Genomic DNA, 23,160 nt, shown 5'->3' on the forward strand with positions numbered 1-23,160 from the left:
AACTGTAGGTTTTATTATTATTCAGGCATGGTGAGGCCACAGATCAGGAGACAACTGCCATTGAAAAGATAGTTCCTCACAGTGCCCAAGAGGAGGGGGCATGCCACACATGCAGGGCCACACGAGGAAGCCCCAGGGTTGGTCAAGAGGCAGGGAGAGCAAGGGGAAAGCGTGGGAAGGGCCTTCACCATGGATTCTGTGGAAGGAATGGGCGAGGCAGGTGAGCAGGTTTAGGATTGACTAGTGTGAATAATTTCAGCAGGCTCCAGGGTGTAGGGCCTGGCCCTAGTTGTCTGGTACCTGGCCCTGGGGTGATCAGGGCAGCGTATATCAAGAGAGCGTTGAGTGTGAGAGCCTGATTCAGGTAGTGGCTGGGGGACATGGGCTTTGGGTCGGGTGGTCTGCATATGAAAGGCATGCTTGCAAGGGAGCAGTTTGCTACCTCTAGGAATTGGCTAGCTCTGGGAAGGACAGTCTCTCCTGGGTCAGCAAGGCCTCAAGATGTCAAAGCATCATAAAAAACAGAAAACATGATTAATACAACTGCCCATGAAGGCTGAGATGGCCAGAGAAAGCAGCGGGACAGAAGCAACAGCTGAGAGAAAGAATAAAGAGAAAAGCCCTTCAGTGACTGTAGCATGAGAAGGTGAGGCTCAGGGAAATTTTTAAAAGTTTTGCACATTGTACAAAGGCAGAGGAGGATTCTTTCCATGGACCTTCCAGAAACCGTCTCAGCCTGGGGTGGGAGGGACAAAGGGTGAGCCCTAAGAGAACTCAGCCAGAATTCTGAGCCTGACAAACAGGAGGGGCCCCGGGAGGGAAGGGGGTCCAGTCTCAGCAATGCTACCAGCTTGTAAGGCACTTCACCCCTCGAGGCTCGGTCCCCCTCAGAGTCCTTCCTTCTTGTAGGACGCCTTTGTAGGAATTAGAGAAAGTCTCCCCTATGAGTGGACACAGCCCCAACACCATGCCCAGCTTGGCAAGACAGCAGCTGCTGTCTCCCCATCATAAAATGATAGTCTTTGAGTTTTCTTCTGTCTCTAAAAGGGTGAGTTGTCCTCTGATTATGCCTTTTCTCCCCACTCCTGGCTCCTGTGGAGATGGAGGCCTCTGCCATGCCTTTAACCACGCCTGTTCGCACCAAAAAGCAGCAATAGCAAGTATCTACTGTGCCCCTTACTGTGGGTCAGGCGCTGTTTGTTTTTTTTTTGTTTTTGTTTTTTTTTTTGGTGAGGAAGACTGGCTCAGAGCTAACATCCATTGCCAATCCTCTTCTTTTTGCTGAGGAAGATTAGCTCTGAGCTTACATCTGTGCCCATCTGTTTTGTATGTGGGACAGCACCACAGCATGGCATGATGAGCCATGCGTAGGTCCGCGCCCAGGATCCAAACCTGTGAACCCCAGGCTGCCGAAGCAAAGCTCGTGAACCTAACCACTATGCCACCAGGCCGGCCCCTATCAGGGGCTGTTTTAAGCTCTTTACTCATGTTAACTTACTTAATCCTCACAACAGCCTTATGAAGTAGATACTGTCATTATCCTTATTTTATAAATGAGAAGATTGAGGCATAGAAAGTCGAAGTTCACACAGCTAGTAAACGGCACAGCTGGGATCTGAACCCCTCAAAATCCTCATCCGAGAAACGGTGGGAGCTGGACTAGATGATTTCTAAGGTTCTCTCACATCAGAGATTCTCTGAATTTCTGATACATTTTCTCCTTGGTCTTAACCACTTTTTCCTCTAGAGAATTGCTGTCCACTAGAACTTCCAAGAATGATGGAAATGTTCTATATCTGCGCTGTCCAGTGTGGTAGCCACTAGTTACATGAAATGTGGCTGGTGCAATGAAGAAAACTAACTTTTGATTTTGATAAATTTAAGTTTAGATAGCCACATGTGGCCAAAAACTACTGGATCAGACAATGCAGCTCTAGCAGAACCTTGAAAATTATATAAATGTATCATGATGTTTCCTCACAACAACCAGGGAAACTTGCGAGCATTCTAGAAGTTTCCAGAAGGCTAAGTCAAAGCCAGCTTTAGCCCCACCTCTCTCCAATAACTTAGGAAGCCCACAGTGAGAAGCCATTCTGTAGCCATAGTACCTCTCCTCAAACCCCTCACGCAGCCCTAAGACAGAATTTTCTTGGTCTCCGTTTGATTTGTACCTGACCCAGGCTGGTTACCAAGAGTGACCAAGTCAGCTCCTCCATGGGGCTTGTTCCTCTGGCTCCTCTTCTCCACCCCAGCTTCAGTCTCCTCTTGCTTCTCAGAGCAGATACTCAATAGTCAACAGGTGACTGTCCTGCATTAAACCCCCTCCATCCCTCCCACCGCCCTCCTTCTTCTCTCCTCTTTCTCTTCTCCCACTAAAGGCACAGCCTGCAGATTATACCTCTGTGTCCTTGACCAGAGGCAGAAGAGCATCTCAAGTTACCTAATGGGAAGCCCTAGGGGTACTCCACACTCATTCTGCCCTCTTTGGAGCCCAGCTACAGAGTTAAGGGCCATGAATAGGGTAAAGAGTAAAGATCAATATTTTGGCTCTTAGTCCCATGGTTTATGGGGTGTAGAGTCTCCCCAAGAGGTTGGGATTATTTCTACAGTGAGACCGTAGGCAGGCTCCAGCCACTCTCAACCCTAGAGCCAGCATTAACCCTTTCCACTCAAGTCTGGATGTGTTGGAGTGTCTCATGGTGCCCAGACCATCAAAGAAAACCATGGAAAAGCCACCGACACATCCCTGGGACACTCTTTCCCCAGGCGTGATGGACCACCATTTGGTCATTCACCAACTGCGCTGTAATGGGGTCCTCGAGGGCATCCGGATTTGCAGGAAAGGGTTTCCCAGCCGGATCCTCTACGCTGACTTCAAACAGCGGTAGGTCGCCTTGTCTTTGCATCTCTGCTTTTGAGGGCGCCTTTCTCATTCCCCAAAGGCGCTCCCTGGGCGGGGCTCTGGTGAGCCCACAGCCTCCCAGGGGTTCCATGGACATCAGCTTCTGCTGGGAGAGTGATCCTATGCCAGAGTGAGTGCTGGGCCAGCCCAAAGTGGCTCCAAATTCAGAGCTCAGCCCATTCTAGTCTGACTGTGACTCTAGGGTTTCTCAAGTTCCCCTCTGTGGGCATGTGGGGCTAGATAGTCCTATATTGTGGGGCTGCCCTGTGCATTGTAGGGTTTTAGCAGCATGCTTGGCTTCTACCTCCCCCAAACCTGTGACAATCAGAAATGTCTCCAGGTATTGCCAAATGTCCCCTGGGGGCACAAATCGTCCCCATTGAGAGCCACTGCTCTAGACCAACTCTCTCCTCCAAGCTGCCCTCTGGGCCCACAAGCCCAGGCCTTGTCCGGAGTGGAGGAGGGGAGAGGACCCTCCAGAGGTAGGAGGACCAGAGGTCTGCAGGTCCCAGCTGATTTCAAGGCTCTGTTACGTCAGATAACGTTTTCTCTGAAAGCAAAATTCCAGCCATGCAGTCAGCTGGGCTTCCTTCTGTGACGTTTCTCTCCCTCCTGCCCCACCCAGCTTGTCTAGAATCAATCCCTAGCTTCCCCTTCTGCCAGACTAGCTGCACAATATTGCATTTCCTCTTAAGGCTGGAGCAGGAGAAGGTTCTAGAAGGCCCGGTCTCAGGTACGGGGCTTCTCTCAGGAGTTGAATCCATTCAGGAAATTTCATTCCTTAACTGAAACCATCACCCTACCCAGCACTGCCAAGCTGATGAGCGGGACCTGAGTACACACGGGGCCTAACCCAGCCTCCCAGCAGAGGGCGTAAGTGAGGGTGAGGCTTCCCTTCCACTTCCTGTGTGCCCAGCCAACTGCTGGCAGGTTCTTGTCACCTAAGCCTCAGTGGCTCTGTGGAGTTTGTCTTCTCTCAGCCTAGTGACTCCCATCCCAGGTACAAGTTACACCGCCTCCTCCATGAGCCTTACCCACGGGAAGGGGGAAGGTTGGGTCACCACAGAGGGACTGGGCTGGGCCCTCGCAGGGCTCTGAGGACCCTGGGCCTGAGCAGAGAGGAGCGGGCTGCAGTGCTCAGGAAACAGCACGGGGGAGCACCCTCCCAGCTCTGCCCAGGGGTGTGCAGCCAGAGGCCTTTCTCCCCTGAAACCGCTCACACTCAGCTGCCAGCAAGCCCCGGAACTGACCCGCTGTGCTCCCTCCTCAGGTACCGGATCCTCAATGCCGGTGCCATCCCAGAAGGGCAGTTTATTGATAGCAAAAATGCTTCTGAGAAGCTTCTCAACGCCATCGATGTGGACCGGGAGCAGTACCGTTTTGGCCACACCAAGGTGAGAGCAGGTGAAGCCGGGACACCCCCACCCCGGTAACCACAGCCCTGGGCTCCTCGCTAGCTGACTGGAGGAAAGGGATCTCTCCCTTTCCCCGTCCGGACAACCTCACAACCCCTTGCCCAGGAGCCCAGGTGAAGGGAGCCTTGTGTCTAAGTACAGACGGCTCCATCTCTATATTGGTTTTTAAGAGTCTAGGGGCTTAATTGGAAGCCTGAGCCCCACCAACCATAGAAGAAAGCACTGGGGAGCTCTGTTATCCTGGAGGGAGTAGAGAAAAGCTCCTCTCAAAGGGGAGGAGAGAGCCAAAGAGAGAAGAGAACATAGGAAGAATTCCAGGGACAGGGAGGAAGTAAGAAGATAATTATAACTGATAAAAATGGCTCCCATTTACTGAGCACCTGTGCATCAAGCCCTGTGACACGCCTTCTGTACACATTTCACTGAATCCTCCAATCCCCTGGCGGTGACAAGGGCAGAGGGTGGGGGAAACGGAGGCTCCCAGAGGACAAGAAACTTGCTCCAGGTGACATGCATAGTGAGCGGCCAAGGCTGGCTTCAAATGCTGGCCTGATTCCTAAGCTGTACATCCCAGATAGGGCCAGGCTGGTGTGGGGAGCGTCCATCCCCACCAGGGAAGAGCCTGCTGCCCCTCAAGGCTGCCCTGTTTCCTTGGCACATCACAGGGACCAAGGAAGCTCTTCTGTGTGAGCAGTGCAAGGTGAATGGGCCTGAGGTGGGACCAGCCTCCTCAGATGGGCAGAGAGAGGAGGACAGGGAGGCTTCCAGTATGTGAGCGCCAACAGAATCGTCCATGTGGGTTGCTGGGGCCTGGAGCACACTTTGGAACAGGACACAGGGGGGCCACTGCAGAGACCAGAGTTGCCGAGAAGCGAGGCCTGGGAGGCAGATGGCTGCCTGGCCCGACCAGGGCTCTGGAAGCCCAGCGTTGGGGTTGGGCAGAAACAGGCTCCGAGGAGGGCCCGGGTTGAACACCTGCTGAGGACAAAGCAGGACTTGACTCGAATCTTCTTTAATGCAGGTGTTTTTCAAAGCTGGGCTCCTGGGACTTCTGGAGGAGATGAGGGATGAGAAGCTGGTGACCCTGATGACGCGCACGCAGGCCCTGTGCCGGGGATACCTGATGCGGGTGGAGTTCAAGAAGATGATGGAGAGAAGGTGACACAGACCCTCGCCCCCACCTTCCCTTGCCCTCACCACAGGGCTGATTATCGCTTCCTGCTTTTAGTTTTGGGATATTAATTTACTCATTCATTCATTTAACCAACCTTTACTGAGCAGCAGTTTTGTGCTGGGGACTCTGCCTGGCACTGGGGAGGCAGAAATGAACCCTGCCCTCCAGGAGCTCACAATGAATGGGAAGCAGGCATGTGTGCGGCTAATTTTAACACCTGTGACAAGTGCAACGTTAGAGTTATATTCAGGGCAATGGGGACTGGCAAGAATAAGCCCCCAGTCTGGCTGGGTGCTGGGACTGGCCTGAAGGGGTCAGCAAAAAGAAAGAACTTTCTGGAGGAAGCTTTGCATGACCTGAGAAAGGTGGCCTGGGAGGGAGACCGAGAAGCAGATCACCGTGATGGGAGCACGGAGCAAGAGGCAGGCCGTGGAGACCCCCACGCACCATGTTAATGAGCCCAGATTGGATCAGCTGGTTGCTGGGAGCTGTGGGAGGCGTGTAAGGAGACGAGTGAGTGGATCGAGTTTGCAGCTCAGAGAAGTCACTCTGGCAGCTCTGAGGAGAGCAGACATGAGGGGACAAGAGAGGCCAAGACCAGGCTGTGGCAGAAGTCCAAATAAAAGATGACAAGGACCTGAATTAGGAAATAGTTGATGGGCGAGAGAGGAGGGGATGGACTGAAGGAATATTTGAGGGTCCTACTCCTTCTACAATTCAGCAGAAGGAATAGCAGCATTGATGGCTGGTTGTGTGTGGGAATTTCGGAGAAAGGGGAATTTGGGTGGAAGCCCATTCTCCCAGATTCCCTGATATCCTGTGCAGCTCTAACATTGTCATTGCCGCGATGGGCCACCACTACGTGTTAGTCAAGAATATCTCCCAGGCATCTAGCTCGGTGAAGCAGGTGGAAGCCAGCGGGGAAATGAAAAAAATCCCAAAGAAGAGGCCAGTCAAGGAAAGAGAAGCAAGAGTCCAGGTCCAGGTTCAGGTGTACGTGAGCTGTGTGATGAGAAGCTGTGGAGGAGGAAGAGGAGGAGATAGTGTGGGTGCCACTGGGACATAGGCAACAGTCGAAATTAGGAAAATAGATCAATTCCACGAGGGCGAGAGTCTGGGAGATGAGCAGTGGCGTGAAGACACTCCTGGTGGACACCAGCACTCAAGCAGAAAGAGGGAGCCCATGTGGCAGAATACTGTGAAACAGGAAAACTGCTTCATCATGCACTGAAAGGCAGAGGGGAGTTTCAAAAAGGTGAGAGTTAACAGTTCAAATGTGGGAGAAAGACCCAATAAAACAGGAATGACAGATGCTCATTGCATTGGTAATTAGGAGGCACTGACACGCTTAGGCACGGTATTCTTAATAGGGTAGCGGAGTTGGAAGCCAGGTGGATGGAGATCCACAGATGGCCCCATGCCCTCTCTCGCCTCCCAACCCTTGCACATGCTGTTTCCCCTGCCCTCATCTGCAGAACCTCTCTGAGCATCTGCAGAGCTTGGCTGGACCTCGTTCCCACCCAGCCGGGAAGAGGAAGGTCCTGAGGTCCACAGGGGCAAGCGGGGGTGGAGACTGGACCTTGCTGGGGTTCATTAATCCCAGTCCTAACGATGTCCAGGGACTCCATCTTCTGCATCCAGTACAACATCCGCTCTTTTATGAATGTCAAGCACTGGCCCTGGATGAACCTGTTCTTCAAAATCAAACCCCTGCTGAAGAGTGCAGAGGCTGAGAGGGAGATGGCCACCATGAAGGAAGATTTCGAGAGGGTCAAGGAAGAGCTGGCCAGATCTGAGGCTCGCCGGAAGGAGCTGGAGGAGAAAATGGTGTCCCTGCTGCAGGAAAAGAATGACCTCATGTTGCAGGTCCAGTCTGTAAGTACCTTCTTCCTCAGAACAGGAGGGGCAACCTTGAGGCGCCATCGGTGGTCTATTCAAGAGACAGTGGTGCCACCCAGTGGGCATATTGAGTATTGCAGCACAACTCTGCCAGTAAAAGGAGGGCCTGGCCCTGGCTTAGCGGAGGCAGGGCGCGCTGGAAAACATGTCTACAGAGTGAATTTCTGCTCGCCCTGATTTCTCCCCATCTTCAATAGCACGTTACACAATAGCGCCTTACCCACGCGTTTTGCTGTGGGTATGAGGGTTATATGTCTGGCAGGAGTGCACCAAGGTCTTTCAAAAATCCTGTAAATGAAAATAAAAATAAATCACTAAAATTAAATAACTCAGTTCAAAGTAGAAAGAGTAATTTTCTATACACGATTTTCAATAATATGATTCTACTCAAAAAATACTTTACAGATACGCACTTTTATCAAACAGGGGAAATGAAGCCATATATACAGTACATGGCACTGTCAGTGTAATTGTCTCGTTTTGCAGAGTTAAGGCATTTATCCTTTGCTCATTTTACTAAACCCCCAAATCTTCCGCCTTATGTGCAAAGCGTTTTCTCCTCCTCTTTCGCTTTCCCAGTCAGTATGGCACCTCCCCAAGCACAGTGAACCAGAGAACAAGCTTTGGAACCAGATCGCTGGGTTTACATCCCAGATTTGACAGCTGTGTGACCTTGGGCAAGTTGCTTATCCTCTTTGTGCCTCAGTTTCCTCATCTGTAGAACGGGAATAGTAATGGTACCTGCCTCATGGGGCTGCTGGGAGGATCAGCTGAGTCCACAGGTCTGAAGTGCCCGGCACACAGCACAGGTTCAACAGACATGGCACCCATTTTCTTTTCATCCATAACCTTGATATGTGTGTCCAGTCCTTATGGTACCCTTGTCTGAGAAGATGTAGCTCAATTAAGTTTAAGAACTCGTCTTGGCCTGTCCTAGACGAGTCTTCTGGGACATGGATTTATTTATTTACTTATTCATGTCTATTTTTAATTTTCTGTTCTGCGGCTCAGGGAGGCTGGCTAAGGAGACGTAGGCAGCACTTTCCTGTTGAAAGTTAAGCGGTGGTAATGTTTTGGAAATATTAGTTAGCTTGTGATAACATAGAGCAGATGAGTCATTTTTCGACCAGTGAGAGTAGGAAGAGTGAGATGGCCAGGTTTCAAATTCGGTGGATTTGCAGAGGCTTTACCAAGTTCACGAACGCCTTTGCTTGAAATTACTTTAGGTGAATTTTTATTAAGTAGATGGTGTCCCTAGTGGTTAAAAAAATATATATGGATGATATATAAGTGTGTGTGCATGCGGGTGTGTATGTATGTGCACATGAGTGTGTGTGTGCACACGTGTGTGTGTTACCCATTCCTTGGTTTAGGTCTAGTCAATGGGCTTTTGGTGGCAAAGCCCTTCCCTTCTAGGGTTTGTCAAGAGGCCAATCAAAACATAATGATCTGGTTCTTTCAGGAAACAGAAAACCTGATGGACGCCGAGGAGCGGTGCGAGGGGCTCATCAAAAGCAAGATTGAACTGGAAGCCAAAGTCCAGGAGCTGAACGAGAGGCTGGAAGAGGAGGAAGAAATGAATTCTGAGCTGGTTGCCAAGAAGAGGAACCTGGAAGATAAATGCTCCTCTCTCAAAAGAGACATTGACGACCTGGAGCTGACCCTGACGAAACTGGAAAAGGAGAAGCATGCCACAGAGAGCAAGGTGGGCAAACCCCGGGCTCCCCACGGTTTCTGGAATGATCCTGACTCCCGCTATGTAAGGAGGAGATGGGCGGGCAGGGTCCTCACGAACCCAGCCCGGCCTGGAAGTGAGAGGCAGGAGCGAGGAGACGGGTGGTCAGGGCCCGAGCGCTGTCCTCAGCCCTGTTATCTACCCCGTGGGCTCCCCTCCACCCGCCTCCTGCCTGCCTGGTGTACCGCAGACCTCCAGCCCCAACCCTGCCTCCACAAGGCAAGAGATCCCAGAGAAGGAGGGTGCTGTCCTCTTCATCTTGATTTTTCACAGCACTGGGCACAGGAAGAGCAAACCAAAATGCCTCCAGGGGCAGGTGGATAATGAGGGAGGCAGTGGTGAAGGAGGCAGAAAGCTGATGATGGCAGGGGCCGGCCCCGTGGCTTAGTGGTTAAGTGCGCGCACTCCACTACTGGCCGCCCGGGTTCGGATCCCAGGCGCGCACTGACGCACGGCATCTCTGGCCATGCTGAGGCTGCGTCCCACATACAGCAACTAGAAGGATGTGCAGCTATGACATACAACTATCTACTGGGGCTTTGGGGAAAAAAAAAGGGGGGGGGAAAGGAGGAGGATTGGCAATAGATGTTAGCTCAGGGCCAGTCTTCCTCAGCAAAAAAAGGAAGATTGACATGGATGTTAGCTCAGGGCTGATCTTCCTCACACACACACAAAAACGTTTAGAAAGCTGATGATGGCAAAGACTGGAAGGGAAGTGGGGGTACAGGGACCCTCATGCATTATTGGTAGAGTATAGACTGAAGCAGCCTTTTGGAAAGCCATCTGGAAGTACTTAGTCGAATCAAGAATCCACATATCCTTCAACCCAGTGTTTCTGCTCCTGGGTGACTAGACCAGGGAATTCTCCTGTGGGCCCATAAGGGGGCATATGTACGAGGATGTTTGTGGCAGCGTTGCTTGTGGTGGGGGAGCTGGAGGCAGGATCAGGGTCTGCACTGGGGAATGGAGAGGCGAGGTGTGGAGGATGCGCATCAGAGAGTACTACACAGCCATCAGGAGCAACAGGCTCGTGCACAGGGGGCAAGAAGATGGATGTAAAAGACCTAGTGTTGAGTGGAGGAAAAGTAAGAAAACGAAATATGCAGCGTGATTCCATCTGTGTAGACTAAAATTGCATGCACACAAAATAGTGAACATTTTACAAAAACAAATGAAAAACACAATACGTGATTCATATCGTAGTGGTTGCCAACGAGGTGGAGTGAGGGATGAGGTTGGCCAGGTGTGAGATGACTCAGAGTCAGTGTTAAGTAGACAACTGGGAGTAGAGGAAAGAGACAATAGGGAGGGGTGGAGACTGTGGCAACCGGAGAGCCCTTGCCCTGTCCACAAGTGGCAGCCATGACTCAGCTCCTGCCACTGTTGCCAGGTGGGAATGGGAATCCAGCATTGCCAGAGCTTCCAGCTTTCTGTAGCAACCCAGAAATCCAGATTTTATGTGACATCTCATTTTTTTCAATGTTGATAACTTATTTAAAAGTTGTAAATCACTATGTGGACTAAAGAAAGACGTCTGTGGCCAGATTCAGCCTGTGGATCAGGAGTTAGCAATCTCTGATCTGGAAGAATGTTGTACAGGGAAAAAAGTTCCATTTAATGCATTAAAGCTCCAAGTTTGGTGCCTTGTCCTGCTTCCTGACGACACAGGACGCCCATTCTGGATTTTCTTGCATAGCACCTCGTGCCTCTCTCTCCCCTCCCTGCCTCATTCTAAACCCCAATCAGCCAACCTGAGAAGCAAATTCCCATGGAGGTATTATGATGAATACAGACTGACGTGTTACCCTTCAGAGGTAGAATATCAGCGTTTAACAGAGTCCTTCCTTGTAACATACAACGCCCTCTTTAAACAAATAATCCTAATGGGAGGATTCGAGGCACGGTAAGGGCCAGTGAGAAAGAGAAAGAACTGAGAGGCGGCCAATTCCAGGATGAGGCAGCCAACGCAGCAGGCTCCTGCTGAGGAGGCAGAGAAGCAGTAGCCAAAAAGGAAAAGAAAGGAAAGAGAAAGGAAAAGAAAAGAAAAAAGAGAATCAACAGCTTTTGGAAACTTGTGGTTTAATTATCTGAACATCCATTGGTGTTATATCCTCCTAGGTAAAGAATCTTTCTGAAGAAATGACAGCTCTTGAAGGAAACATTTCCAAATTGACCAAAGAGAAGAAATCTCTGCAGGAGGCCCGTCAGCAAGCCCTGGACGACCTGCAGGTTGAAGAAGACAAGGTCAACGGTCTGCTCAAGATGAACGTGCAGCTGGAGCAGCAGGCCGACTTGTGAGGACGCTTTCCTACCGGGCTCTCACGGTCGTCACTCGTGGACACACAGGCGGGACAGGGTCGAGGCAGGACGCGGGGGTCAAGCATTCAGACTCTGGAATCGGCATCCCTGAATTCAGTCTCAGCCCGCTCCAAACGAGTCCGGAATGCCGAGCGAGCCGCTAGACCTCGTGAAGCCTCAGTTTCCACCTTGTGAAACGGGGCTGCAACTAGCTCTGCCTCGGAGGGTTTCCGTGGGAAGCTCAGCACGTGCAGAGTGTGCACTAAAACATTGGCTACTAGTGTCATCGTCATTGTTATTATCATTTCGGCATCCACTTGTAGGTCCTTCGGGTTCCAGAAGCTCCAGACCTGTCCTAACATTGTTAAAAATGAGTTCCATTTGTGGCCGTGAAAATTCTCGTTGTTCCACCATCGCTCTCTTGATGTAAGAGCGAGGTTTGAAGTTTTCAGGTTTTCCACATTTGTGACTAGAACTTTCCCAGATCTCTAATTTTCCTGAGGCCAGAGCAGGCGTGCTCCTCCTCAACACCCCCTTTCCACTGCACACACACACACACACACACACACACAAATTCTTTTCCTAAATCTCCCCGTGGTTGTGTGGTGTCAGTGGGGGAGGAGTGATGGTGAGCAGTCTAGACCTTCACAGGCACAGGTGTAGCAGTGCCCATCCATACGAGCCCCCTTTGTTCCTGTCTAGACAAGAGCATGCACCTACCGGAACCGTGTTTCTATTGGGAGCACGGCCTGGGACAGGCTAAGTGGGAATTGGCTGAAAGAGGCGCCAGGGGGCCTCCGAGGGATGCGGCCCCCTGGGGTAGCCTTTGCTGGAGGAGAGAAGGGTGGGGAGGCGGGGGAAAGCTTGCTCCCTCCTGGGGCCAGAGGCATGCAGTCACAGCCTATGGGACCCAAGGAGGCTGCGGTGTGGCTGCGCTGGCTGAAGGGGCAAGCTCGTTCCCCAGTAGGGTCTCAACCTTCCCCCCCGTGTCTTCCCAGCTTGAGGGCTGCTTAGAGCAGGAGAAGAAACTGCGGGCCGACCTGGAGAGAGTGAAGCGGAAGCTGGAGGGAGACCTGAAAATGTGCCGGGAATCCATTGTGGATCTAGAAAACGACAAGCAGCACGCAGAGGAGAAATGGAAGAAGTAGCTTTCATTTTCATTTTCACCTGTGTTTGAGCCTGAACGCCAACCTTCCCCTTTAAAACACTTGTATTTCGTGTTATTTTAAATATATATATATGTATATATTTGCAGGAAGGAGTTTGAAATCAGTCAGTTACAAACCAAAATTGATGACGAACAAGTCCAGAGTTTGCAGTTACAAAAGAAGGTTAAAGACCTGCAGGTAAAAGTGTCAAACCTTCCTCATCCTGAAAATCCCGTTGCAAGTGTCCCTCCTTGCTCTTTCCCTGTGTTTCTTTAGCTTCTGCTTTTTTTCCTCCCCTTGGAGCTGGAGAACACGTCCTGTCCATCCCTTTATTTTTTGAAATTAATATTTTAATTTTCTAGGTAGCACATAAATAGATTTCCTTGAAAATCATTAAAATATTACCAATAAGTTTAAATATTATTGATAAAGATGGTTCGGCCACCACCCCTAAGCCCAGGGCCCTTGCCATCTTCTCAGAAGTAACCACCAGTCTCAGTTGGATGTGCATCCTTCTGGATCTTTGGCTATGAATTTATGTACACAGTTAAGACCCAAAGAAAATATATAGTATATATGTGTATATACACACACACACATATATATGTATATGTATATACATAAAAATATAAAGGAACAAGAACATAAAATATATATAAATATATACATAAAATATATATAAAACATAAAAACATAAAAATATGCACATAAAAATATACACAAAGAACACAAACATTTTATATCCTTTATATTTTTTAGCCTAAATATTATCATACTGAGACCATCATTCTGCAACTTGCTGCCTTTGCGTAGCGATGCATTCTGCAGAGCTGTCCATGGTAGACAGGGGTGGCCGGCTCACTGCTGCGTGGACTCCTGGAGCACGGCTTCCTCACAGCTGATTGACGTCCTACTGATGGACGTTTAGATTGTCGCCAAGTTTTTTTTCGCTAATTTAATATTACAATTCTTTACTTTATGATGCCTACCCCCATCGCTCACCACCCATCCCTCCCAAAGTGGGCTGTCACCCCCACAATGTTCCTGATACAGTGACCCTTTCAGGCCTGCACAGAAGAGCTGGAGGAAGAGATTGAAGCAGAACACACTCTCAGAGGCAAGATTGAGAAGCAGCGCTTGGATCTGGCCAGAGAACTGGAGGAGATCAGCGAGCGCCTGGAAGACGCCGGTGGGGCGACTTCTGCCCAGATCGAGATGAACAAGAAGCGGGAGACTGAGTTCCAGAAACTCCGCAGGGACCTGGAGGAGGCCACCCTGCAGCACGAAGCCACCACAGCCGCTCTTCGGAAGAAGCACGCGGACAGTGTGGCCGAGCTGGGAGAGCAGATAGACAACCTGCAGAGGGTCAAGCAGAAACTGGAGAAGGAGAAGAGCGAGCTGAAGATGGAGATCGATGACATGGCCAGCAACATCGAGACTGTCTCCAAGTTGAAGGTACCTGACCATTCTGCTCTTGGTAAACGCAAGGCCGCCATATCCAGCTGCCCAGGGGACTTGTGTAATTCAGCGCTCCAAACTCACTGCGTGTTCTAAATTGAAACCCTCTCCCCCACTTCTGCCTGCTCCCAATTCCCCAAATTCATAAAGTCAGTCAAGCTTGATCCAATGATCTGCTATGACTCAAGCTCTCGTCATCCTTCCAGAAAGCTTCCAATCCATCTGGCATTTTCTAGAACTAAACCTGTGGATGGATTGCACCACGGGGCCTTGCTGGGTGTGGTTTTCTACATGTTCCTGTCTTAGCCCATGATATTAGTCCCTGGGAGGCACAGCCACTGTGAAGTTATGCATGAGAGCAGGGGTGGATCCAGGTGTTGTGGGACTTGAAGCATATAAAACTAGAGAGGGGAAGGGAGGGCTCTTTAAGAAAATGTACCCAAAATTATGAATATTAAATTAAGCATATAAATAAATATTTATTTAGAATGAGAAAAATAAGTCACAAATTACTGGCACCTTGGAGACTCAGGTCTCTGTCTTCTGAGACCTCTTCAGGCCATTTTTCAGAAATGCCTACCTAGAAATATATTCTGCTTGCAACCTGCCTCCCCTCCCCACCTGGAACCTTCTACAGCTCCCTGCACAATCAGGGGCCCATGGGAATGAGGGCCCTGAAGCTTAAACTTCACCAGCTTTGTGGTAAACTGCTTCTGCACGTGACTTCAAAGCAAAGGCTTCCTCGGAGCATGACTGTGTGCTCCTAGATCAAAGAGTGGCCCTCCTTCCAGGGACTCCAAGCTGTGCTCGGTTGGGGCTGTTGAGCTGGGCTGGAAGCAGTGACCCCAGACGGGGGGCCGTGGCCTCCTGCAGAGGTCTCCCAGAAGGTCAGCGTGTGTGGAGAAATGGAATGGGAGATACGGATCAGAGAATGAAGGTGGTCTCCTCGGTGCCTCTTGCTGCTGCTGTTTAGGGTCTGAGTTCACACCGTTGTGCTTTCTCTTGATTTCTTCCTTACTCCCTTGGCTGTAACTCCTTTCTCTCTCTTTCCTGCTTCCCCATTTTTCTGCCTGTCTTGGTTTTTTCCTTTCTCTAAGAAGTTGTGTCTGTATGTGTAACCATCCTCTCTCTCTCTCTCTCAATGTCTCTCTCTCCGTCTCCTACACTCTCTCCCCTGTGTAGCAGGCCAGGCCAGATTACAGGGTTGACTGACTTAGAAGCAGCTCCAGCATCCCCCACGAGCTGTGCCTATGACCAGCCCTTCCCTACAACCTCCTTGTCTCCATCATTGCTGTCTGTTCTCTGTTTTCAACTTTAAAATCCAGTAGAAGAAGCACTTTATATTGCTTTACATTTTTTAAGTTGTTTTATCCTTTGATTTTTCTCCTTGTGAGTCCCCTTCCCTTTTTCAGCTACCCAGATTACATTCTTTTATGTTCGTATGTCATCTTCTCAAAGATATCCTAAGCCCCTTGAGAATTTCCTTTGGATTTAATATTCCTACCTCTTCTGCTGCCATCTCATACATCACAGTCTAAGAAAAAGTATATGCTCAATATATTTATTTTATGTTATATGAGGTGGGGGGAGGAAGGAAGAGGTCTACAACATATGCAAGGTTTTTAAACAAATTTCACAAAAATACAGGCCGACTAGAAGCTGGGGATGAGAATTCTTCCATGCCACCTCCACTATGGGGAACCATTTACATAATTAAATGAAGTGCTCAACACTGTCACTTGAATATATTGCTTGCAAACAGACACATCAGAAGATATTATTCACGTGACAATAGAATTGCTTATATTACAAGAAGATCCCAGCGTTCCTTTGAGTGGCATTTTCTCAAAGATTTGTTTACAAATCATTAGATACTCATCTACCAAAGCTGACGTTCCAAGCTATTGGTGATCAAGCGGCAACCACAAATAAAAATAAAGCAAATATGAAATGACTATGATCTTTTAAACTGAGCTTTTGTGTTCTGTATTTTTATTTTACCTGACAAGAAGCTAAACTATCAAACTGTCCAGTTCAATACTAGGCACCAGGAACCCATTTTTCCCATTCATGTTGAATTTTTTTTGTAAAGAGTAACATAGAAAGAATATGCCGAACTATGGAAGACCAATTTAATGAAATCAAAGCCAAGGAAGACCAACAGACACAGTTAATCCATGATCTGAACATGCAGAAGGCAAGACTGCAGACCCAAAATGGTGAGGAGGGGCAGGGCACTGTGGTCCCGCTGGGCCGTGGGAGAGGATGCTCAGCAACGCTGACACGGAGGCCACCTCTGTTTGGTAGGGGAGCTGAGCCACCAAGTGGAGCAGAAGGAGGCTCTGATCTCACAGCTAACCAAAAGCAAGCAGGCCCTCACCCAGCAGCTGGAGGATCTTAAGAGGCAACTAGAAGAAGAAACCAAGGTAAGGATGTCTTTTTTTTTGGAATGGCAGAGTCAGAAAGAACCCAAGAAGCCACGAAGCTGGTTGGAGGCAGAGCTACATCACAAAGTCTGATGCTTCTCCTCTCTGCCTTGTAGTATGGCAGGAACCTGTTCCTTGAAGTTAGAGGACCTTGGCATTGGGTCTCCTTCCTTAGAATTAGAAAACTCTACGAGGGTGCTCCATACTCTGGGCTCCTCTGTTCCCCACAGGGTAGTCTAAAAATCCCCCTCTCCACCCAGGGACATCTCCTCCCCATCACTGCACTAGCTTGACCTTCTCTGCCTCTGTGTATTCTTTCACTCTGCCCAGCAATTCATCCCGGCCACTTGAAATGCCCTCCTCTTTCTTCTTCATCACGCTTTGTGCATTACCTGCTACAACACCTGATTTTAAGCTCCTTTCCTCCAAAAAGACTGCATGGTTTTAGGGGCACCCTTGGGACATTTTCATAAACATGAACATCATCATCATCATCATCACGCTCTTGACATCAATATCTAAATATTTATGTTTATATTTTATGTCTCCCCACTGATCTGTAAACTCCTAGAGGGCGAGAATAATTTTTCCCCATTGTCGTGGTAAACAGTAGGTACAGTGCACAGTAGATCAGTGCACACAGTAGATGCTTAGTAAATGCTGCCAATGTGTGTTCAAGTATTAGAATAGGAATCCAGGAGTTCGCAAAACTGCATAAATGTAAATCTGAGGTTGCCATGCACTGGCTAAGACGTATGGGTAATCTTTTGGAGTTCTCCCAAGATCCATCTGCCTCTTCCAAAAAAGAAGAAGTGCTATGTTTGTCTCCATCTTTCTAGTATATGGTAAGGGTCTTTGGTGGGCTGGGAGGGCAGTGGGAGTGGCGAAAATCAGAGTCTGAACGAGCAATGAGAAGGTCTGTTACAGGAGCGAGGCCGTCCTCTGGCCAGGATACAGTAGCAACTAAGTTTTCCTTCTTTGGCAAAGTTTTGCTGTTTATTTGTGTTTTAAAAAGGATGTAAATGGGGGCCAGCCCCGTGGCATAGCGGTTAAGTTCACGCGCTCCGCTTCAGCAGCCCAGGGTTCACAGGTTTGGATCCCAGGCGCGGACCAACATACCGCTTGTCAAGCCATGATGTGGTGGCGTCCCATATAAAGTAGAGGAAGATGGGCACAGATGTTAGCCCAGGGCCAATCTTCCTCAGCAAAAAAGAGGAGGATGGCATCAGATGTTAGCTCAGGGCTAATCTTCCTCACCAAAAAAAAAAAAGGATGGAAATGTACAGATGACTCCATTGAGTTGACACAACTCTTTCTTTGATGGTGGCGCTAGAAAGTGTTTTGTGACTATCATGACGAGAGCTGAACTGTCCTCCTGACCAGATGGGAGTGAGTGATGGAGGCCTCTGGGCACGTCCTTCCCTGCTCAGGAAGATGAGGCAGAGCCATGGAAAGAGCATAGCTCAAATCAGAGATCCCAAGTGCAGGGACACAGCCCACTGGTGACCCCAAAAGTTGGTTTTAGGTTTTTCACGGTCACAGCATTCTATAACATTGCATCAAGTCGTGAGAAAATTATTCCCTTTCTAATTCTGTCTCAGTTCTTCTGATTACATCAAGAAAGATGCCTCAGTCTGGATACATCTCTCTAGCACATGCTTATTTTCCTTATTAAGAGACAGAGAGCAGGCCCCAGGCACAGAGCACAGCAGCCGAGTGCCTACCTAGAAGGTGATAACATTGCTTTATTTCTGTTGCATTTATTCTTATGGTTACCTTCTGTTTATGGCAAATGTCAGTGGTTCTCCATTCACCGTAGTATAATAGTTTAGTTCTTAAATAAATATATTTAAATATAATGAAAAGGTCAACTTTTTAAAAATTAAGTAAATAAAACAGGCAATACACTGATAAGGCAAAGTTTGTGAAGGCAGCGTGGAAATGATTCAAGTTGGGAAATGCCAGTTTAAATGAAAATACATTAACTTGGAAAATGGCAAAGGTTTTTGCAATTTGTCACCACTGTGATTCTGCAGGCCAAGAACGCCCTGGCCCATGCCCTGCAGTCCTCCCGCCATGACTGTCACCTGCTGCGAGAACAGTATGAGGAGGAGCAGGAAGGCAAAGCCGAGCTGCAGAGGGCGCTGTCCGAGGCCAACAGCGAGGTTGCCCAGTGGAGGACCAAGTATGAGACGGACGCCATCCAGCGCACAGAGGAGCTGGAGGAGGCCAAGTACGGGCTCCCAGGTTACTGCAGGAGAGGTGACCCTAAGACACAAGTGAAGGGACAGAGAATTCTTCCTACCTTGAGAGCATCTCTCTTCCTCCCCAGGCCTCTGAGTTTTCTTAAGCTTCCAGATAGGGTCTCCCTGACCTTCCCTGGGACTCTCCATTCCACCTGTTTCCCTTGGTGCCTCCTTGGTGACCTGCTTTGCCACCAAGAATTCTGGGATTCTGCAGGTGATTCTTAGATCCTGTGCATTCATCAAACTCTAGGTCTTGGTCTTATCAAGTTGCAATCCTGTAAAGACTGCTCATCTCTCTTTTGATCTGATAGTTACTCCTAAAATAGTCTACCTTTGCCAAGAAAAAAAAAAAAGTCTGGTTCTCTTAGGAAAAAACTGGCCCAGAGGCTCCAGGAGGCGGAGGAAAACACAGAGGCGGTGAGCTCCAAGTGTGCTTCCTTGGAAAAGACCAAGCAGAGGCTCCAGGCGGAAGTGGATGACCTGATGCTGGATTTGGAGCGGGCCAACACCGCCTGTGCCACCCTGGACAAGAAGCAGAGGAACTTCGATAAGGTCCTTCCCAACCACTTGGTAGCAGTGATGAAAGTCACAGCCTTTCATGCCTGGATGTGTGAGAGGCACACACGTTCTGGGAGGCCCTCGGTGACAGCATCAAGTCCCAGTACGGGGGGTTTGGGATTTGCAAAATCTCTTTACTTTTGTGACGACCCCTCCAAAGGGAATTTTATTTTTAGTTAAAGGTAATTCAAATGACTTTGAGATCAAAATACGTTCAAGAATACGACAGATTACCTGAAGGGCTATGTTGATCTAGAGCGGGGCCCACCCTGTTTCTTTGGTCCCTGAGGATGGACGGGTAACCTTGGTGTTGCCAACAGCCCTTGTTATGTGGACTCTTCAACTCCCCTGGCCCTTTCTGCTTCTCAGGTGTCCTTTGTCATCTCCTAGGTCCTTGCAGATTGGAAGCAAAAGCTAGATGAGAGCCAAGCTGAGTTGGAAGCTGCTCAGAAAGAGTCCAGGTCACTTAGTACTGAAATCTTCAAGATGCGGAATGCCTACGAGGAGGTGGTGGATCAGCTGGAGACGCTGAGGCGGGAGAATAAAAATATGCAAGGTGAGCTCTCCCCACGGCAGGTGTGTGATGGTCCCCTTCTCTTCCTGCCACCTCTCCCCTACTTGGCCCAGCCACCTCCAAAGGCCTCACCCTTCCCACCGCCCACAAAATCCTCACAGTTACTCAGTTGACCCTGAGGCCCAGACCCTGCCTTTGATATAAGGCACAGTAGCAGCCAAGTCCCATCCTCCAGAGAGGAGGGCACGGTGGGTTGCTAAGCTCCCCGCTCTGTTAGAGAACAAGATCTTCCACGGATTCTGTCTCTACATGGCTTTGTGTCCTCGGGTATGTCACTAAATCCCTTAGGGCCTCAAACTCCTGACCTTCAAAGTGAGACCAGACCCAATGCCCCTTAAAGCCCCTTCTAGTTCCAAAAGATTGATTCTGCACATTTCCTCCACAAGTTTCTCCTCTGGTCCTCTCTGTGACCATTCATATACTTTGTGAGGTTTTAGGGCTATCTGGTGTTCTCGTCACCCCTCTCTCAGCGTAGTTCAGGGGCAACGTGCCTGTGCTCACCCGAAGGGCCCTACTGTATTGTCTCAGATATAAACGTTGTGAATGAATCGCCAGTCCCCAAATGGCCTGGCAAATGCCTGTGCTGTCAACTGCACAGGAGCCTGTTGAAACAGCCTAAATGGAGTCTGTCCTTTGCAGAGGAGATTTCTGACCTAACTGAGCAGATTGCAGAAACTGGCAAGAATCTTCTGGAAGTGGAAAAGACCAAGAAGCAATTGGAGCAAGAAAAGGCAGACCTCCAGGCTGCCCTAGAAGAGGTGGAGGCAAGTGTCTGGGATATGACATTGGGAAGCTCAGAGGATGGGACACTGAAGGAGGGGACTAGACCACCCCTTTGGGGCCCTTCCTGCCAGGAGGTGTGAAGGCTCCACGGGGAAGAACATCCAGCCCTCCCTGGGGAAACGGCTGTGCTCTGCTGCTTCACCTCCTAGCTGTCTGCTAGTCGTCATATTTCCCCTTTTGAAAATAAATAAATTTATTCGCTACGTCCTCAGTGTCTTCCTCTCAGGAAGCAAGAAATCAACCACCAAATATCCTGAGAGCTGCATCAGAGTCCCTCAGTTCTAACAGAGAGTTGCACACGATCATCTTTGGCTACTGAGAATTATGTATAATCCAAGTAGGGCAGTATCCTGACGTAATAATCAGCTGTGGCCGGTGCAGGGCGGGTGGTTGAAATTTTCTAGGGAAATTTGCATAACGCAGGATGATGGGAGAACAGCTGCTCTGTCATTTTAGAGAATGGGTTGGCTCCTGACTTATGGTCAATATTAAAATAGACACTCAATACAATTTTTACTAATTCAGAAAGATGCTCTGCCCCCCCCCAGGACATAAGATTGTTTGTTAATAACAAAGTTTTAGCTCCAGTTTCGTTACTAGTAGGGACATTTGGGAGCAAATCATTTGACCTCATTGAGTACTGTTCTACTCATCTGGATGGGGATGAAAATACCCAAACAAGAAGACAGCTGCCCACGGCACTCCCAATCACTCCTTTGCTTTTATCAGGGTTCCTTGGAACACGAAGAGAGCAAGATTTTGCATGTCCAACTAGAGTTGAGCCAGATAAAATCTGAGCTCGACCGCAAGGTCACTGAGAAGGATGAAGAAATCGAACAACTAAAAACAAACAGGCAGCGGGCAGCAGTGGCCACGCAGAGCATGCTGGATGCTGAGATCCGGAGCCGGAATGATGCCCCGAGGCTGAAGAAGAAGATGGAGGGAGATCTCAATGAGATGGAGATTCAGCTGGGCCGTTCCACCCGCCGGGTGGCAGAGACCCAGAAACACCTGCGCTCCGTCCAGGGCCAGCTCAAGGTGAGCGCGCGGCCTCTGGCGGACCTGGCGGAGCCCTCAGCCTGCCTTGGGCTCTGGCCTCACCCCTGGGTTCCCCTGAAGGACTCCCAGCTGCACCTGGACGATGCCCTGAGGAGCAATGAGGACCTCAAGGAGCAGCTGGCCCTCATGGAGCGCAGGCATGGCCTCTTGCTGGAGGAGCTGGAGGAGACGAAGGTGGCCCTGGAGCAGACGGAGCGGACCCGCAGGCTGTCGGAGCAGGAGCTGCTGGACGCCAGCGACCGCGTGCGGCTCCTGCACTCGCAGGTGCGTCCATCCTCCTCCACTCAGGGTCCACCCTGGGGGCAGGCAGGACACGGCGCGGGGGAAAGGAGCACCGCCATTCCTCCCAGACTAGTGGTTGAGACCAAGTTTCGTTAAGCTTAGCTCTTGGAATAACTTTGACTCTAGATGGACAGATTTCTGAGCTCTCTTTTATCTGAAGATAAAAGGTCATGCATCTTGTGGGGAAATCAGAGCAAGGAAGGGGAAATTATTGCATAAAGAGTGTAGAGAAGGCTTCACAGAGGAAGTAACATTTAAGCCACAATCTTAGAAATCTGGATTGTCTTTCAAAATAAGTATTTTGATTACTTCTATGAAAGTTTTAAAAATTCCTTGTTATAAAAAATAGAGAATACAGGCAAACAAATAGAAGAAAAATATCAACCATATTGTTAATATTTTGAGATCTTTCATCCTAAGCCTTTGAATATGTACATAAATATTATATTTTTTGTAAAAATATGATCAATCTTTTTGCAATGTATTATTTTCATTTTAACAATGTGTCATGAACGTATTTCTACATTTTTAAGTAGTCTTCTGTGACTATTTTTAATGGCAGAAAAATAGTCCATTATAGTCGTGTATCATGGCACTTTTATTTAATCAATGCTCTGTGGTTGGATGTTTTAAATTGATCCCAATAAAATTTTTTACTATTAGAAAGATTGCTATGACGAACTTCTTCCTAAATAAATTTTCATATATATCCATTATTATTATTTCCTTAATGTTCCTAGAAGTAAATAAATTCCCAGAAGCAAAATTCCACAGTCAAAGCAATAAAGATATTTGCAGTATATTGTTAATTGATCTTTAACAAGGTTGTCCAAATTTTCATTCCCATTGGCAAAATATGTCACAGCTCTTTCCTATAAATTCTCAAGACCCTAGCTATTATTTTTTTAATCTTCACCAATTTTATTGTTGAAAAATACCTTATTTTTAAAATTCTTATTTCTTTGGTTACTGATGAGATGAAGCATTTCACCATATTTGTTGGCCATTTGTATTTCTTCTAGTGTGTTTTACCTATTTGTATTTTTTGCCCTTTTTCTTATTTGCATGATTTATCTTTTTTATATGTTATGGAAGGAAATATTTTTTCAGCAATATATTGCAAATGTTTTCCGCTTTGTCATCACCGTTACAATTCTATTTATGGCATATTTTGATCATTAGAATTATTTTTCATTTTATATG

General features: G+C 48.6%; 1 protein-coding gene across 1 annotated transcript in view; it reads left to right on the plus strand.

The window, feature by feature from the left end:
- The window catches only part of MYH13 (myosin heavy chain 13), a 48,262-nt gene that overhangs the window by 19,657 nt on the left and 5,445 nt on the right, over positions 1–23,160 (plus strand). Inside the window, exons 17-33 of the mRNA XM_058559446.1 lie at positions 2,767–2,884; positions 4,173–4,296; positions 5,339–5,475; positions 7,111–7,366; positions 8,853–9,095; positions 11,244–11,416; positions 12,418–12,567; positions 12,679–12,769; positions 13,637–14,026; positions 16,122–16,248; positions 16,337–16,455; positions 18,492–18,688; positions 19,070–19,253; positions 19,650–19,815; positions 20,473–20,597; positions 21,346–21,654; positions 21,736–21,939. Coding sequence (XP_058415429.1) covers positions 2,767–2,884; positions 4,173–4,296; positions 5,339–5,475; positions 7,111–7,366; positions 8,853–9,095; positions 11,244–11,416; positions 12,418–12,567; positions 12,679–12,769; positions 13,637–14,026; positions 16,122–16,248; positions 16,337–16,455; positions 18,492–18,688; positions 19,070–19,253; positions 19,650–19,815; positions 20,473–20,597; positions 21,346–21,654; positions 21,736–21,939 — 3,113 coding nt within the window. The remainder of the gene's footprint in view (positions 1–2,766; positions 2,885–4,172; positions 4,297–5,338; positions 5,476–7,110; positions 7,367–8,852; positions 9,096–11,243; positions 11,417–12,417; positions 12,568–12,678; positions 12,770–13,636; positions 14,027–16,121; positions 16,249–16,336; positions 16,456–18,491; positions 18,689–19,069; positions 19,254–19,649; positions 19,816–20,472; positions 20,598–21,345; positions 21,655–21,735; positions 21,940–23,160) is intronic.

Source organism: Diceros bicornis, chromosome 18 (genome assembly GCF_020826845.1).
Source record: "Diceros bicornis minor isolate mBicDic1 chromosome 18, mDicBic1.mat.cur, whole genome shotgun sequence".
NCBI lineage: Eukaryota > Metazoa > Chordata > Mammalia > Perissodactyla > Rhinocerotidae > Diceros > Diceros bicornis.